The sequence below is a fragment of the Triturus cristatus genome, chromosome 12, assembly GCF_964204655.1.
Source record: "Triturus cristatus chromosome 12, aTriCri1.1, whole genome shotgun sequence".
In the NCBI taxonomy this organism is placed as follows: Eukaryota; Metazoa; Chordata; class Amphibia; order Caudata; family Salamandridae; genus Triturus; species Triturus cristatus.
In genome coordinates this window covers 143605549-143623802 of record NC_140595.1, presented here as the reverse complement: position 1 = coordinate 143623802, position 18254 = coordinate 143605549, and the positions used below count along the sequence as shown (strand labels likewise).

Genomic DNA, 18254 nt, shown 5'->3' with positions numbered 1-18254 from the left:
AGTAGGCACTGGGGAGCATAGGCTGCTCAACAGGCAAGGGTACCTAGGAAGTTACAGCCAGTGGCTTCCTTACTCATGGATGTGACATAGAGGGGTCTCTTTGGTTGTTGTCATGACACTCCATCTTGTAGGTACCAAGGTCTGGGCAACCTCTTTATGGTATGTGGTACCTGGGGTGGCTCCAGTTTTGCGCCAGTTAGGTGGCGCCACCGTTTAGCATCGCCGGCTATGACAAACCAGGCGGTGGCGGCCTGCAGAACTGGTCTGGGTTGGGCTACATCACTGCATCATCTAACACAGGGTGTCTCCTCCGTGCATTCTGGAGCATGGCGCTCCTATAAAAAAGCATCCTTTCGTGGCCAAACGTCGTTCCTGGGGTATACCTTTCCTGCTGCTCTTCTGGTGCACTCGGTAAGCTGTCGCTCTTATTTGAGTTTTTCTTGATTTCTTTATCATTTATTTCATGGACTTTTTATATGGCTGTGGGTCTGCCCAGGTTTGGATTCAACTCGTTTTAAAGTGTGATGTTCTAGGAAGGAGAAAGAAGGGTACATAGTTGGGACACCATCAAAGTAACATAAGGAAGATGGAGTTAGAGTAGCAGAAGGGGAGTAAGGGAAAACACTGACAGAACAGGAATGTCATCGATCATGTAAAAGTCATGTTAGCAGTTGAAACTTTTAGAATGAGGACTGGGAAGCTTTCTGAGGCTGAATTAGGTGCACAGGAGGATCGAATCTAGCATTAATGTTTACGGCAATTACAACTTTTCAGGCCATAAATAGGGTATAACACGTGGGCCTAGGAATAACATGTTTATCAGAATTTTGGCCTTAGTGAAAAGCAGGAATAATTTCAGGATGTGAGTTTATACCAGAAAAAAACTTGAAATTGTGAGTAGAATACCACTCTACACAACTTGCAATAACTCTCTAATGTCAGCATCATACAGAACGGTTCGCATTCTGGCCAGAGTCTGGAGACTACCTGGGAAAATGTTTCTTCCTTCCATAGGCAGGCAGTTTTTCACTTTTCAGATTGAACAGTTGAATGTATTGAATTAGGGTGCAAAATATTGGTCTAGGAGTTCCAAGTCCATGCCAGATTTTCTAGTCATTCATGTTGAGTCAGCCATTTCAACAATGACACAAATAACTTTATTTTAGAAAATTGCTAAATACATCACTTCTGATCCTTTGAAGAGCTGTAAATGAGAGGTAATAGTGTTCCCTAATGGAAAAAGATACTCAATCCCCTCACCTCGGAAGCATGGCCATCTGAGTCTGTCTTCTGTCAATTCAAACTCATGACCTCCAGAAGACCCATTCTAGTCACTGTGCCATCCTCACAGGTGCATACGATTCATTTACCCTCAATGAATTTAAAAGGAACACATTCCCATAGTCAAGGGGGATATGAGAAATTCTCACATAGATCCTCTCCTTCTGGGCGTACAATGAACAGATCGGGGCTATATAGTTTTAAGACAAGGATGTAGAAACTTTCAACTTTAGAATCTCAAGGCTCAGGTCATTTTACACTAAGCACTGGCAGCTACAGAATAAGAGAGGCAGGGCATTAATAATCTCCCATTCATTCTTTCAAATAAATAACTTGGTTGGCATTTCCGCATTGCCTATCCATGGCAGTACCACTCACTGTCTCATTGGTGCCATGCGTGTCTCATTATGATGCTGGAGGCAGTGAATGGTGTGTGGGTTTGAACTAAAAAGCACCTCTGGCAATGATAGGCTGAGGGGATTAGCAAAATTGTGAATTGTCAGGAAAATTACATGAATTTATGTGAAATGTTTTGAAATGCACTCACCAGTATCTTACTTGAAAACTGAACTCGAGGACACAGGAAATTGCATGCCCAGGAAATCTTGTAAAAGTTGCATAATCCGGAATTAACTAATTTCGAAAGATTTAGTGGGTTTAAAAAAATGTGCATACAGCTATGCTTAACTCACTTTCAAACAGACACAGCATCATTTAATTGGACTGATGAAGGCACCAAGGGTCCCATTCACAAACATTTTCTCAGGAGCAAAGTAGGATATGCCAATTTGTAGAATTAAAAAAAAATGTTAGTATGGTGTGATCAGTTCCTTGCATGAGGGGTGTCAGAGTGCTTCAGTTTCTACATGAAATAAGGAGGCGGGTGGCGATCATGGCTACCTATATCAGAGCATCGGAAGAAAGGCTACAATTTCAGGTTGATGATAACATTTAGGAAAAGCTGGACAGTCATGTAGACACAATTACAATTTCTAGATATGTTGAGTGAAGAACCTCAAATTCAAGTACTTTTACAGAGCAGATTCATCTGTGCTTGAAGATGATGAGAATGAGTGGGTTATGGAATTATATGACCATAGGGTCAGCATGGAAGAAATACAAGAAGCATTGGCATCTGTTGGGGGATTGTAGGAGGAATTATGTCTTGTGTGAATTCTTTTAAGGTCCAAGCTTGTTATCCTTTTGAATTTTCTTGAGAGAGGCTTGAGATTGTCAGATCTTTTAACCTTGATGCCTAACAGGGAGCTGTCAAGCATACTCCTTAAAGGAAATTCCTTTCTTCAGAAAAACATCAGGCAGTGGTGCCACAACAATAGAGGGACCAGGATGGAGTCTTTAAAGATGACAAATATGTCTTTGGTAGGGATGGGGAGAGAGTTACAAATTTGAATACATTGTGATCTATTTGCCAAATAGCACCGAACAAGTCAAAAACTGCATGACCAGTATTTATTTTTCCCCGCTGAGGACAATGTCATGATCTCCAGTGTCCATGGCCTCTGATAGGAGGAGGAGGCAGGAACTGTCTTTGCCGAAGATGCCTAGGGCGATCATTTTACGGTTTGAGGTTTCACTGCGGCCGTCAAAGTGGAAACCAGATTGTGAGGTTGCTAAGCCATGGTTTTACTCAGGGCTTTAAGTGGGCCGGGTCTTGCAAAGTTGGTGCCGAAACGAGTCTCTATCGGGCTCTCCATTTTTGTCCTCACCCTCGGGGTGACAACAAAATCTTAACTCTACAGCAGCACCACCCTTCACTGCCTTTGATGCACCTTCAAAGATACCGTTATCGTTCTTTTACAGTCTCATCATTTCAGAACAGAAGCATGTTCAATATTATATGCAACAAAGCCATGGTTGTTGCTTATGTATCTTATGCAACTAACAGCCATTGACAAAGCCAATAGCCCTAGCTTGTTGTAGGTAATCGTACTTCTTGGATTATATATCTGGATTCAATCACAGAAGCAGCATAATACCAGTCGGTCAGCACACTGTGCTAAGCACAGATTTTAGCTTATGCGTTTAAGCCACGCCCTTAACTGCATCGCCCCTTTGAGAGACTCCCCAGTTTTTTTGGCCCACTTAAAGCCCTGGTTTAACTAATGGACAGAGCTAGTTCTGCCATGCTCTCTCTCTCTCTCTCTCTCTCTCTCTCTCTCTCTCTCTCTCTCTCTCTCTCTCTCTCTCTCTCTCTCTCTCTCTCTCTCTCTCTCGAGAGAGAGAGAGAGAGAGAGAGAGAGAGAGAGAGAGAGAGAGAGAGAGAGAGAGAGAGAGAGAGAGAGATTTAGGAGTGGACATATGCCATCATTAGAGAGACAGGACACAGCCTGACTTCAGGCAGGAGAAAATGGAAGAGAGGGAACAGCCAGGGCTTGGATTTTGGGCGGGGCAACTGGTGCGGTCGCACTGGGCACTGACCTGGAGGGGCGCTATGTTTAGCAATAATGTACGATGCCTCAAAAGTACCTGCTGCAGTGGATTAATAAAGCCAGCCTTTATTAGCGCTTTAAAACAAATGAAACATATTTGAGAGAGGGGCTATGGTGAGATTATAGGCACTTTTGCGGGCGCCAAAAAAGATTGTCGCACTGGGCGCCACCAGTGCTAAAGACGGCCCTGGGAACAGCAGCAGGTGCCTTCCACCATATTCAACTTCATTTGCAGTAAACATGTTAATGCCAGGAGCCTCTTTGAGATGTACATCTGCAAGTGAGATGCATTCTGAGATTTTTTGTGGGTACATGAGGGGTCTTGCGGTGCTGATGCCTGCGATGCAATTTTATTGTGTGTGGCACATCCTGCATTATTGTTACTTACTGCCTTCCTGTTTCATATCATGAGGAAATAATCAATGATGACGAGGAGACATCCAAGGATGTGGTCTGCATGCAGTTTTTGAAAAGTAGGGAGGCGTTCAAGAAAGCTGTGATGTACCATTCTCGTTTGCAGTGAATCTGTACCGCTGTTGTCTAGCTGTACCAGTGCTTAATTTGAACCGGTGCTCAGCACCAGCACTTAATTGTCAACACCAGCACTTATGACAGACTGCCACATGGTGGCACTGTTTGAAGCGCACAACAAGAGTTCTTTATTAAGTCAATACACATCAAAAAGGACTAATACCTGGAGGCCAAGCCATTATCATAGCTTTGGGGGCTAGGAATAGTCTGAATTATCACACGTAGAGGAATGTGATGCTTGGTAGTTGTGTTGGTACTGTCATTGACAGCCCTGGCAGGGGCATTGGGTGGTGCAAGCTGCAGAGGCCAATAAGGGCCCAGGCACTTATTTTTGTTTACAAATTAAGCACTTCACTTTACCTGTTGGCAGTGCGACTCCTGCTTTGTATATTTTCAATCTTAACCCACTGCTCCTCCTGTTACACCCATCTATTTCCCTGGCCTCATTCCATCTCCCAAAGATTACACTCCTTGCCATCAGATATTGACCTACAGAATCTGAAAACAATTCTGGCATCTGAAGTATCTGGAGGGTGTGCCGCTCTCCTTGCATGGGAGTTCCCTCCTGGTGTGGCAACACTTGCAACAGTTGCCAAGTTCTCATTGCTCACTGATGGAGGAAGGGGTGGAGTCCAACTTTAGACTCTTCCAGAAATCCGGGATTATCAGAAGCGGCGGCCAGGGCTACCGTAGTCTCAGCTGCAGGGGACCGCTGTGTATGAACCAGACCCTGCTGCAGAAGGGCTCACATTTAGCATAAACCATGTCTCAACTGAGATTTCTATTTAAAAAGCACTCTTCAATGGGGACACGTTCATGATGTGCATGAAAGGCCCAAAAGTATAACTTTAAAGCTCTCATTATGAGTGCCCCTAAATAATTTCTGGTATTTCTCCACTTCAGAATGACACAAACTGGGGTTTAGGTACTTCCAGAAGCAGGAAAATGACAGGATGTATGAGTTTGTGGTGAATAATATGCAGAAATCGGATTTACCAGGTTGATTTCTAAACTTTTTTTAGCTGTTGTTTCAAAATGAATAATTCCACCGATGCCTCAAACCTACTAGAGATTATAAAGCCACTTGTACTGCCTGAGTTGTAGCTTCTCTGTATGCAAAGACGCCTGCATTGAAACGAGAAGTGATCTGCATGCCGTACCTGTCTCTGCTCTTTGTCTAAGGACCACTTGCATTGGTACTGCCTCTGCTGCATGTATTTTGTTGCAGAAAATCACCAATGGCACCGAATGTGCAGCATCTGTTCTGTAGTTAAGTGGAATATTGCACTGCTGCTGGTGTGTGTAGCAAGTTAGCAAGTTTGTAGATTTAGATAGCACAGCCTATCACCCATGAGGGTGTCAAGGTGCAGTCCATGGGCACGGGGAGATTCAGTGATTTGCCCAGTGTGTAGATGCTTGAATTCCTGGTGCAGTAAATGCACTGCACATCAAGGAAGAATTTTGCACTGCTGCCGGTGTGTGTGTTTGCACTGTGTGTGGGGATGCTTGAATTGCTGTTGCAGTAAATGCACTACACATCAAGGAAGGAGCTTGCACTGTTGCTGGTGTGTGTGTGTGTGTGTGGATGCTTGATTTGCACTGCTGCCCATGTGTGTGTGTGTGTTTGTACTGTGTGTGGGGATGCTTGAATTGCTGTTGCAGTAAATGCACTGAGCATCAAGGAAGAAGCTTGCACTGCTGCCGGTGTGTGTGTGTGTGTTTGCTGTGTGTGTGTGGATGCTTGAATTGCTGGTGCAGTAAATGCACTAAGCTTCAAGGAAGAATCTTGCACTGCTGCCTGTGTGTGTGTTTGTTCTGTGTGTGGATGCTGAAATTGCTGTTCCAGTGTTCCAGTAAATGCACTGTGCATCAAGGAAGAAGCTTGCACTGCTGCTGGTGTGAATGTCTTTGCCCTATGTGTGTGGATGCTTTAACTGCTGGTCCAGTAGATGCACTGGGCACCAATGAAGAAGGTTGCACTGCTGCCGGTGTGTGTGTGTGTGTTTGCTCTGTGTGCGTGGATGCTTGAATTGCTGGTGCAGTAAATGCACTGAGCATCAAGAAAGAAGCTTGCACTGCTGCCTGTGTGTGTGTTTGTTCTATGCATGTGGATGCTTGAATTGCTGGTGCAGTAGATGCACTGCACATCAAGGAAGAAACTCGCACTGTTGCCTGTGTGTGTGTGTTTGCACTGTGTGTGGGGATGCTTGAATTGCTGGTGCAGTAAATGCACTGCACATCAAGGAAGAATCTTGCACTGCTGCCGGTGTGTGTGTTTGCACTGTGTGTGGGGATGCTTGAATTGCTGTTGCAGTAAATGCACTACGCATCAAGGAAGGAGCTTGCACTGTTGCTGGTGTGTGTGTTTGCACTGTGTGTGAGGATGCTTGAATTGCTTGTGCAGTAGATGCACTGTGAATCAAGGAAGAAGCTTGCACTGCTGGTGGTGTGTGTGTGTTTGCACTGTGTGTGTGTGTGTGGATGCTTGAATTGCTGGTGCAGTAAATGCACTGCACATCAAGGAAGAATCTTGCACTGCTGCCGGTGTGTGTGTTTGCACTGTGTGTGGGGATGCTTGAATTGCTGTTGCAGTAAATGCACTACGCATCAAGGAAGGAGCTTGCACTGTTGCTGGTGTGTTTTTGCTCTGTGTGTTTGGATGCTTGAATTGCTGGTGAAGTAGATTCACTGCACATCAAGGAAGAAGCTTTCACTGCTGCTGGTGTGTGTTTCCACTGTGTGTGAGAATGCTTGAATTGCTGGTGCAGTAAATGCACTGCGACTCAAGGAAGAATCTTGCACTGCTGCCAGTGTGTGTGTGTTTGCACTGTGTGTGAAGATGCTTGAATTGCTGGTGCAGTAAATGCACTGCGAATCAAAGAAGAAGCTTGCACTTCTGCCTGTGTGTGTGTTTGCACTGTGTGTGAGGATGCTTGAATTGCTGGTGCAGTAAATGCACTGCGAATCAAGGAAGAAGCTTGCACTGCCGCCTGTGTGTGTGTTTGCACTGTGTGTGAGGATGCTTGAATTGCTTGTGCAGTAGATGCACTGTGAATCAAGGAAGAAGCTTGCACTGCTGGTGGTGTGTGTGTGTTTGCACTGTGTGTGTGTGTGTGGATGCTTGAATTGCTGGTGCAGTAAATGCACTGTGCATCAAGGAAGAAGCTTGCACTGTTGCTGGTGTGTGGTTGCACTGTGTGTGTGGATGCTCGAATTACTGATGCAATAAATGCACTGCACCTCAAGGAAGAAGCTTGCTCTGCTGCTGGTGTGTGTGTGTGTGTGTTTGCACTGTGTATATGGATGCTAGAATTGCTGGTGCAGTAAATGCACTGTGCATCAAGGAAGAAGCTTGCACTGCTGCCGGTATGTGTGTGTTTGCACTGTGTGTGAGGATACTTGTATTTCTGGTGCAGTAAATGCACTGCACATCAAGGAAGAAGCTTGCAGTGCTGTTGGTGTGTGTGTGTTTGCAATGTGTGGGTGGATGCTCGAATTGCTGTTGCAGTAAATGCAATGCGCATCAAGGAAGAAGCTTGTCCTGCTGCCGGTTGTGAGTGTGTTTGCCCTGTATGTGTGGATGCTCAAATTGCTGTTCCAGTATTCCAGTAAATGCACTGCACTTCAAGGAAGAAGCTTGCACTGCTGCAGGTGAGTATGTGTTTGCCCTGTGTGTGTGGATGTTTGAATTGCTGGTCCAGAAGATGCACTGTGCATCAAGGAAGAAGCTTGCACTGCTGCTGGTATGAATGTCTTTGCCTTTTGTGTGTGGATGCTTGAATTGCTGGTCCAGTAGATGCACTCGGCACCAATGAAGAAGGTTGCACTGCTGCTGGTGTGTGTGTTTGCACTGTGTGTGGGGATGCTTGAATTTCTGGTGCAGTAAATGTACTGCGCATCAAGGAAGAGACTTGCACTGCTGTTGGTGTGTGTTTGCACTGTGTGTGTGTGGATGCTTGAATTGCTGATGCAGTAAATGCACTGCACATCAAGGAAAAAGCTTGCACTACAGCTGGTGTGTGTGTGTTTGCCCTGTGTGTGTGGATGCTCGGATTGCTGAAACAGTAAATGCACTGCGCATCAAGGAGGAAGCTTGCATTGCTGCTGGTGGTGTGTGTTTGTACTGTGGGTGTGGATGTTTGAATTGCTGGTCCAGAAGATGCACTGTGCATCAAGGAAGAAGCTTGCACTGCTGCTGGTATGAATGTCTTTGCCTTTTGTGTGTGGATGCTTGAATTGCTGGTCCAGTAGATGCACTGGGCACCAATGAAGAAGGTTGCACTGCTGCTGGTGTGTGTGTTTGCACTGTGTGTGGGGATGCTTGAATTTCTGGTGCAGTAAATGTACTGCACATCAAGGAAGAGACTTGCACTGCTGTTGGTGTGTGTTTGCAGTGTGTGTGTGTGGATGCTTGAATTGCTGATGCAGTAAATGCACTGCACATCAAGGAAGAAGCTTGCACTACAGCTGGTGTGTGTGTGTTTGCCCCGTGTGTGTGGATGCTTGGATTGCTGAAACAGTAAATGCACTGCGCATCAAGGAGGAAGTTTGCATTGCTGCTGGTGGTGTGTGTTTGTACTGTGTGTGTGGATGCTTGAATTGCCAAAGCAGTAAATGCACTGTGCATCAAGAAAGAAGCCTGCACTACTGCTGGTGTATATGTGTTTGCCCTATGTGTGTGAATGCTCGAAATGCTGTTGCAGTAAATGCACTTCGCCTCCAGGAAGAAGCTTGCACTGCTGCTTGTGGGTGTGTGTTAGCCCTGTGCATGTGGAGGCTTGAACTTCTGGTGCAGAAGATGCACTGCATCTCAAGCAAGAAGCTTGCACTGCTGCTGGTGTGTTTTTTTTGGACTGTGTGTGTGGATGCATAAATTGTTTGTGCAGTAAATCCACTGCACATCAAGGAAGAAGCTTACACTACTACTGTCCAGGCTGCTACTGCACTATTTGTCTGAGGAGCCGTGCATGACTGTCACTCATCTTTTTGCTCATTCTGGGTTTCAGGGAACCTTTCTCTACATTGTTAGCGTTTGTATAGTGCTTTCCATTCCACCCCCCTTGCAAAGCATAACTGCGCTTTCTGGGATTATTTACATAGTGCTTCAGACACCTGTTAATGTTGTGGAGCCCTTGACCAGCATTTATAATCTATGAAATACATATAATAGTTTTTTTTCAAATTGATACAGCTACCATGAAAATATTTTGCAACACTCCCACGAGAGAGAGACACTGGCTCGCCTGACATTTCTGATTTTGGCCAGGATGGACCAAAACAGCATTAATATTTCCCTTTTGTCCCAGCGGCGGCTCCTCCGCAATGGCGGAGAAGCGTCGCCCCACTGGCTCAGAGCCAGCAGCTGAAAAATTAAATTATATTTTACTGTTGTTTTATTTTTAGCTACCGGCTTTGAGCCATTCTGTGCAGGGAGAGGCAGGGCCATGGGAGGGGAGAGGAGGAGTGATAGGTGCTCTTTTAAGTGCACATGTCAGTTGGCCGGCCAAACTGACATGCGCACTTTGCTTTCTTCAACCCAGCTGTATTGTACCGCCGGGTTGGAGAAACAGCACAGATTCTCTGTGCCTGAGCGACCATCTTTTCAGGCTTTAGATTCCGTAGCCAAGTTAAATAGGAGAGCTAAATTTGCATCACAGCAGGTGAGTAACATATCTAGTCAGGTTTTTCATAAAGATGTGCAAAATTCACGTTATTTCCATTTGGCTACATGAAATTTAGGAAAAACTGCGCAAAATTGGGTGAAATGGATATCCAACAATTCTTGTTATATGTTAGTGCAAAATACATCCTTGTGTTCATTTTGAATGCAAAAATGCTTTTGGCGTCAAAAAATTTTGGAAAAAACATAATTGCTGTGAATCGGAACCAGTTGAGTTCTGTTTGTTTGCTTTGTTGTCGTACCCTCCCAGAAGGTTTTTTACCCAATGTTTTTTAATTATGCAATCAGGGATAATGGCGTTATTTCAGGAGTTTTGCGTATCAAGGAAAGAAAGGAAATTTCACAAGATTACACTGGTGTAACAAAAATTCCACCCGGGTCTAGCTTTTTATTGTACTCTGGTACTTGCAATCAATTTTCCAGTATAAATACTGGACTACAATTCCTAAAATGCAAAGATAAAACAACAAAGAGTAAGCTACTCACACCTGAAGTTGAACATCTCAGGGTTAAGCTATCTCTGCATAAATGTTCAGTGCCATGAATACATTGGTACGTTTATACTATTGCATACATCTTTAGGGGACCATAAGAACTATGTCAGAGCGAGGACAGAAGGATGGGGGAAGCACCAGCAGTTGCATTGGGGAGAACTGGCAGTCGGCGGCTCAGCAGCCCCCTGCACTGCCACTCAAGTGGGGCACTCTCCTCACAGGAGGGTCCTACGCGTGAGAGGAAGAGTCCTCTTTGTGGCTGCAGGATATAGTTTTTCATAAGTAAGAAACACTTAGCCTATGAATCGATTTTCGGGTTCCAAGCATGACTTTGCATTGAACGGGGGTTTCATTCCTTTTCACAGTACCAGTCAAACTGAGACAAGATGCCGTCGCTGATCCACGCCGTCAATGAAATGATCATGGTCTTCCTCAAATACTCGGAGAAGGAATGTGACAAAGACAAGCTGAGCAAGGACGAGCTCAGTTCGCTCATACAGAATGAATTTGCTGATGTCATTAAGGTAACTTGGAGTAGTAAATGTGAAAATTAAATATTTTTTTTTTGGCCTCAAACACTACAGTTGTTTTGTTGTTGTTGCTTTTGCTTTTCCGCATTCTCACGTTTACAGATGAGGAACTGAAGCACAGGTAGTTCAAGTGAAGTGCTAAGGATCTCACAACCAAGGGAATGACAGGACAAGAACCGTTTAGGCTCCAAAGTAAACAACGTCGTCTCTCTCCAAGTGTGTGGCTCCTGTCCATAGGCTGTGTTGCAATGAAGGCTGTCCATGCAAAAATAACTCAAATCTTGGGGGCATATCAGCAACAACTGGCGATAATTATCGCTAAGCGCACTTAGCGCTAGGATAATTATCGCCAGCTAGCGTGGATTTTTATCGTTGAGATAGCGTGCTATTAGCAACGCTTATCCCAAAAGCGATAAAAATCCTAGCGCTTACTGGCAAACGTGAGATTATCGCTGGAAACCCAGCGATAATCCCACGAAGTTTGGCGATAGCTTGCTGATAGGGCCTCACAAACTTAGCCATGATATCCACCTTCCATATGATATCATGGCTAAGTCAGTTTCAAAGCAGGCGTAAGGAAGGTAGCGATAACAGAGGTTATCGCTACTTTTCTTGTCGCTATGCTGCTTTGCGTGAGGCTTGATAATAGGAGAAATGTCGCTTAGCGTCATTTCTCCCGTTATCCTGGGGAGGAACACCCACTTTGCATCTCATTAGAGATGCAAAGATGGGCGTTAGGAATTCAGGCGCTAAGGCAAGGTTTCACACGATAGCGTGACCTTGCTGATATAGCGATAAAATTATCGCCGCTTTTCGGCCGAAAAACGACCACAAAAGCGGTGATAATTTTATATCGCCGCCTTGTAGATATGCCCCCCAGATTGTAGTCTCATGAGTTATTGCCCAGAGTCACATGATGCTGGGCTGAGCTGTTGCCGTGAGCCCCACCCGCCGGAGTCACCAGCTCTGGCCGCTTCACCACATCTCTGCCTCCCCTTTGTGACACCTTGCGAAATGCTGCAAATGCATAGATAGTGATCTGCGGGAGACAGAAACTGATTTCAAACATAAAAATCCTCATTCAGTGATTAGGAGCAGGAAAAGCTTCCAGCAGTCAGTCCCCTGAACCTATGTCTCCTCCCAGTACGACGGCAGCCAATATTTACAAGATGGAATAAGTTCCTTTGAAACATGGGTTCTGGGCAGCTTCCGCTGCGCCAATGTCTGACCATCGCAGATCAAGAATTTGCTGCCACAATAGTGATCGCAAGGCATTGAATGCACAGCAAATCATGAAGGTGAATCTGCACCCACTACACACCCCCTTCCTGTGCAGTTTGTTGTGGGACATAACCTGCACGTTCTGAGTTAGATAGACGTTTTTGACACACAAACCAAGTAATTTTGTGAACTCAAGGCTATGCAACGAGAAATTCATTGTACATCAGGCCAGTAGCGGCTAGTGCAAGAAATAGCGGTGAGCCAGGTTGGGGGGGAGGGATTCGACAGACGTCCACGAGGGAAAATTTAAATAAATAATTGATTTTCCCTCGTCGTCGTCTGTCGAAATTCCCCCCACCCGGCTCCACCGCTCTTACTTGCACAGGCCGCAGCTACATCAGGCCCCATTTTCTGAAAATCATAAGGGAATTGCAAGCACGCCATCAAGTTCTGTGAACCAGACAAGCACTTGTAAATCACCTTAATATTGAGCCATATGCTTGTGCAGCTGGATATCTAACTTCTGCCTATTTTCTTTGTCAATCAGTCCTGTTTTTTCCTCACTCTCATGTCAATGTTTTGTCATGTATTCTGTCTCTGCTTAATGTACAAGTCACTGTTGCACACATTGAGTTAAACCTGCACTTTTTTTCTACTAATTTTTACATCTTCTGTCAACGCATCCTCAGGGGTAGTAAGCGCTCTATAAATACAATTACAATTACAGAGGAGAGGAGTTGGCCTAACGGCTAGGGCGGTTGACCCCAAATCTGGGGAACTGGGTTCGAGTCTTGGCAATGACGCTGAACATCCTGTGATTCTGGGCAAATCACTTAATCTCCCTGTGCCTAACAAAAAATGAATGTGCCCTCATGTAACGCAACTGGTGCTATGTAAAGTGCTCTGATACCCTATACTTTCGGGTCAAGTTTGCGCTATATAAAACTCTGTAAGTGTTGAAGATGTGCATAAATTAGATACTTTATCCTGCTAGGTGTTCTCCCTTTACTATATCCACACCAGATTATCTAGTGTGCAAGTGTTTTGCATTATCGGTTTAATTTACACTGAAAGAATTCACTCCAAGGATTGGGTCTGGTGGGTGGACTAGTTCATCTACTCCAGAATATGCATTTGACCTTACGGCCACAGATTCAAATTCCGGCGCATCCTCTGAGCCATTCATCGTTCCAAGGTTAACAAAATAAATACTGTTGAGTAGGGTAACAATAAACATCTGTAATTTGGTGCCAAAATGCCCCATGGGTGCTAGACAAATCCACTAGTAATGTTAACAGCCTCTTTTAGTTTATAGAGGGAAGAGAAAATTGACCAGGTTCTGGAGGAAACTCTAAGGGGCAGATTTACAAGAAAGTGATTCAGTGCGTGCTGCAAGCCATTTGGCTGCGCCGCACTGAGTCACTTTAAAGCACAGGGATGCAACATATCTACAACAATATGTTGCATCTTTGTGCTTCCCCCTGCGCTGGCGCACAAACTGCTGCCATGCGCCGGCCCAGGCACCCTTGCACCATGATACAAGGATGTCTGCATCATGGGGAGATTGTTTCTGTTCAGGAAGGGTTCCCTTCCTGCACAAAAACAATCTGAAATGCAGTTTTTCAACTTCTATGTGTGCTGTATTAGCACACATAGAACTTGCAAAACGTCATTGTTTTACTGATTGTTTACATGCAGGAAGGGACACCTTCCTGCACATGAGCAATCACCAGAGGTGAATTCCTCTTTCTAAGCACGTATAGAAAGAGGGAAAAAAAACTGGGAGAAATGAATACATTTCTCCTCGTTGCTCCTCCCTACACCTCCCCTGGGGAGTCGTAGCATTCACACACATTCCAGATTACGATTCCTTGTAGATCTGGAAATATGTCTGGTTCATGGGTGTTGCGTGGGAACACGCTGAGCAGCACCCATGCAACACCCCTTTCACGCAAAGTGCTGCGTTTTAACGGCCATATTTACAAGTACAGGAAAAGTCACGCAGGGAGGCTTTTTCTGTCCTTGTAAATATGGAGCAGTAAAATGCACCATCGGTACACCACAAAAAGTGACACACCAGCGGCACACAGCACTTGTAAATCTGCCCCTATATACGTAGTAGAGTCCACGGGCTGAATTTTCTCCCCCATAGGGATATTACTGTGTCAGAAGTTTGGCCGAGACAATCTAGTCCGTATTTAGAGTTTCTGCCAAAAACTGGGGTATTTTCAGTGCCTTCCAAACTCTAAACAATGCCCCAAATTCTTGAATTTGAGTTGGTGCGTTACTGGAATACCCTACATGAACAAGACCAATACCGCTTACTTTCCATCTTACATGAAATATAAACATAATGGTTCTCTGTGTATTGTCTTGCAGAATCCCACAGACCCTGAGACTACTGCATCAATGCTGAAAATTCTGGATGAAAACAATGATGGTCAAGTGGATTTCAATGAGTTTATGGATCTCATCAGCACCGTTTCTAAAGCCTATTACAAGACATTCCATCCAGCAGATGAATCTTGCAGTTCACAACCTGGGCAAACGCAAGAACCACGTCAGCAAGGAAAAGGCAAACAAGAATTGTATCATCAAGATAAGGGTAATCAAAAGTCACATCACGAAGACAAACAAGACCAATCTCAACAAAAACAGGACAAGAAAGGTGGTTCAAATGAGGGTCAAGGCAGGACATTTGGTTCACAGCAAAATCAGAGAAAACAAGGGCAACGCTATGATGAACACAGTAAGAACGATGATTCCCTTCAAGATCAGAGTAAGAAAGGGGGCATGTATGAAGATCAGGACAACAAGTATGGTTCTCAGCAAGACCAGGGCCTGAGATCTGGCTCACAGCAAAGTCAGGGTAGGAGAGTTGATGCCTATGAAGATCAAGACAAAAAATACAGCACCCAGCAAGACCAGGGTCAGAAATATGGCTCACAGCAAGACCAGGGTCAGAAATATGGCTCACAGCAAGACCAGGGTCAGAAATATGGCTCACAGCAAGACCAGGGTCAGAAATATGGCTCACAGCAAGACCAGAGTCAGAAATATGGCTCACAGCAAGACCAGGGTCAGAAATATGGCTCACAGCAAGACCAGGGTCAGCAATGTGGCTCACAGCAAGATCAGGGTCAGACATATGGCTCACAGCAAGACCAGGGTCAGACATATGGCTCTCAGCAAGACCAGGGTCAGAAATATGGCTCACAGCAAGATCAGGGTCAGAAATACGGCTCACAGCAAGACCAGAGTCAGAAATATGGCTCACAACAAGATCAGGTTAGGCAAGGTGGCTCCGTTAAAGATCAGGTCAAGAAATATGATTCTCAGCAAGACCAAGATACAAAATATGGCTCAAAGCAAAATCAGGGTAAGAAAGTTGGTGCCTATGAGGATCAGGACATGAAAGACAGTGCTCAGCAAGACCAGAGTCAGACATATGGCTCACAACAAGATCAGGGTAGGAAGGGTAACCCCGAAAAGGATCAGGATAAGAATTATGGTTCTCAACAAGACCAGGAAACAAGATACGGCTCACAGCAAGATCAGGGTAAGAAAGGTGGCGCCGTCAAAGATCAGGACAAGAAATATGGTTCTCAACAAAACCAAGATACAGGATATGGCTCACAGCAAAAAACGCTTAAGAAAGTTGGGGCCTATGATGATCAGGACAAGGAATCCAGCACCCAGCAAGACCAGGGACAGAAATATGGCTCACAACAAGATCAGAGTAGACAAAGTGGCCCTGAAAATGATCAGGACAGGAAGTATGGTTCTCAGCAAGACCAGGATACGAGATATGGCTCACAGCAAGATCAGGGTAGGAAAAGTGGATCCGTCAAAGATCAGGATAAGAAATATGGTTCTCAACAAAACCAAGATACAGGATATGGCTCACAGCAAAACACGCTTAAGAAAGTTGGGGCCTATGATGATCAGGACAAGGAATCCAGCACCCAGCAAGACCAGGGACAGAAATATGGCTCACAACAAGATCAGGGCAAGCAAGGCAGCTCTGACAAAGATCAGGATAAGAAATATGGTTCTCAGCAAGAACAGGGTACGAGATATGGCTCACAGCAAGATCAGGGTAAGCAAGGCAGCTCTGACAAAGATCAGGATAAGAAATATGGTTCTCAGCAAGAACAGGGTACGAGATATGGTTCACAGCAAGATCAGGGTAAGAAAGTTGGTGCCTATGAAGATTCAGACATGAAATCCAGTGCTCAGCATGACCAGAGTCAGAGATATGGCTCACAACAAGATCAGGGTGAGAAAGGGGGCTCTGACAAAGATCAGGATAAGAATTATGGTTCACAGCAAGACCAGGAGTACTCTAAGGGTCAGGATTATGCCCTGCAGGACAAGAACAAGCAAAACCAATCTTATCAAGATCAGGGACAACAAGACCTGGATGTATGTAAGCCACCTACACGATATCAAGAAAAGAAAGTTTCATCACCCTATGACCAGTACAACCAAGAGTTATCGACCCAATATCAGAATGTAGCCATCCCTCCCTCACAAAATAAGAACAAGCAAGAGCCATCTGCTCAATACCAGGAAAAATACCTCTCCACTTCGCATGAGCAGGATAAGCAAGAGCCATCCTCACCATACCAGGATAAATGTGCACCTCCACTACAAGTTCAAAGCAAGCAACAGCAATATCAGGGGAAAACAGATCCCCCACAGAAAGTGCCAGGCAAGCAAGAGCCATCTCCACAACCGCAGAAAGAGCAAGGCAAGCAAGAGCCTTCCCCACAATATCAGGGAAAGACGGATCTCCCACAGAAAGAGCAAGGCAAGCAAGAGCCATCCCCACAATATCAGGGAAAGACAGATCTCCCACAGAAAGAGCAAGGCAAGCAAGAGCCTTCCCCACAATATCAGGGAAAGACAGATCTCCCACAGAAAGAGCAAGGCAAGCAAGAGCCTTCCCCACAATATCAGGGAAAGACAGATCTCCCACAGAAAGAGCAAGGCAAGCAAGAGCCATCTCCACAATATCAGGGAAAGACAGATCTCCCACAGAAAGAGCAAGGCAAGCAAGAGCCATCTCCACAATATCAGTCAAAACCAGAGCCATCTATGCAATGCCGTGGGCAGCAAGAAGCAGAGCCAGAACAACAGCACCAACAAAGCACACCACCCGAGCAGCAGCAGCAACCAATGCAGCCACAACGTCCACAACAACAAGGCCCGCCCCGCCAATACCAATATAACTACCAGTACCAATGGTCACCAAATCAGCGCAGATTTCCTGGGCCACTATGAAATCAAGACACAATGATTCCCTTAAAAAAATAATCACAGAAATTAAAGTTTAGATTTGGTGACCTGTGTTCCAGACTGTGTCTTTCAACTATTAAAGCAATGATAAAAATAATGCTGTGTCTGTTGCTTTTATGTCTATTGTCAAAAACCGCATCCGAGAGCATAGGATCTGCCATTATAAAGCAGCCTCCCTAAACAGTTGTCATTAACTTTTTTTGTACTTTAGTATTATTTAATGTATACAAATTTACATCCATATTCATGCACCGTGGTCCAAATTTGTAATTGATGAACAACTAAAACTACTCATTTCTCACAGTGGTTTAAACACAGAAATCTTGCTTCATAATAGCTGATTATTTAATCTCTATGCTTTGGTCTATAGCTTGATCAGGACATATGGGGTATCAATTGGAATCAAAGCAATTTAGATCAAAAGAAAGAAATATACAAACATAACAATAAAAAAAATGAGTACACAATAAATCCAGGAATTATAAAACAAGGTGACTATGGGGCATATTTACAACAACCGGCGATAATTATCGCAAAGCGCACTTAACGCTAGGATAATTATCGCCGGCTAGCGCGGATTTTTATCGCTGAGATAGCGTGCTATTAGCAACGCTTATCTCAATAGCGATAAAAATCCTCACTCTAACTGGCTAACGTGAGATTATTGCTGGAAACCCAGCGATAATCTCACGTTAGCTTGTTGATATGGACTCACAAACTTAGCCATGATATCTTCCTTCCATAGGATACAGCCGTGGCCCGTGGA

General features: G+C 44.8%; 1 protein-coding gene across 1 annotated transcript; it reads left to right on the top strand.

Moving 5' to 3' along the window:
• The first annotated feature begins 297 nt into the window (after window positions 1-297).
• Window positions 298-17585, top strand: LOC146772929 (uncharacterized). The gene is made up of 3 exons (XM_085639333.1): window positions 298-411; window positions 10802-10960; window positions 14567-17585. The coding sequence occupies exons 2-3, from the start codon at window positions 10823-10825 to the stop codon at window positions 17471-17473; spliced, it is 3045 nt and encodes a 1014-aa protein (XP_085495459.1). The 5' UTR covers window positions 298-411; window positions 10802-10822; the 3' UTR covers window positions 17474-17585.
• Window positions 17586-18254: the final 669 nt, after the last annotated feature.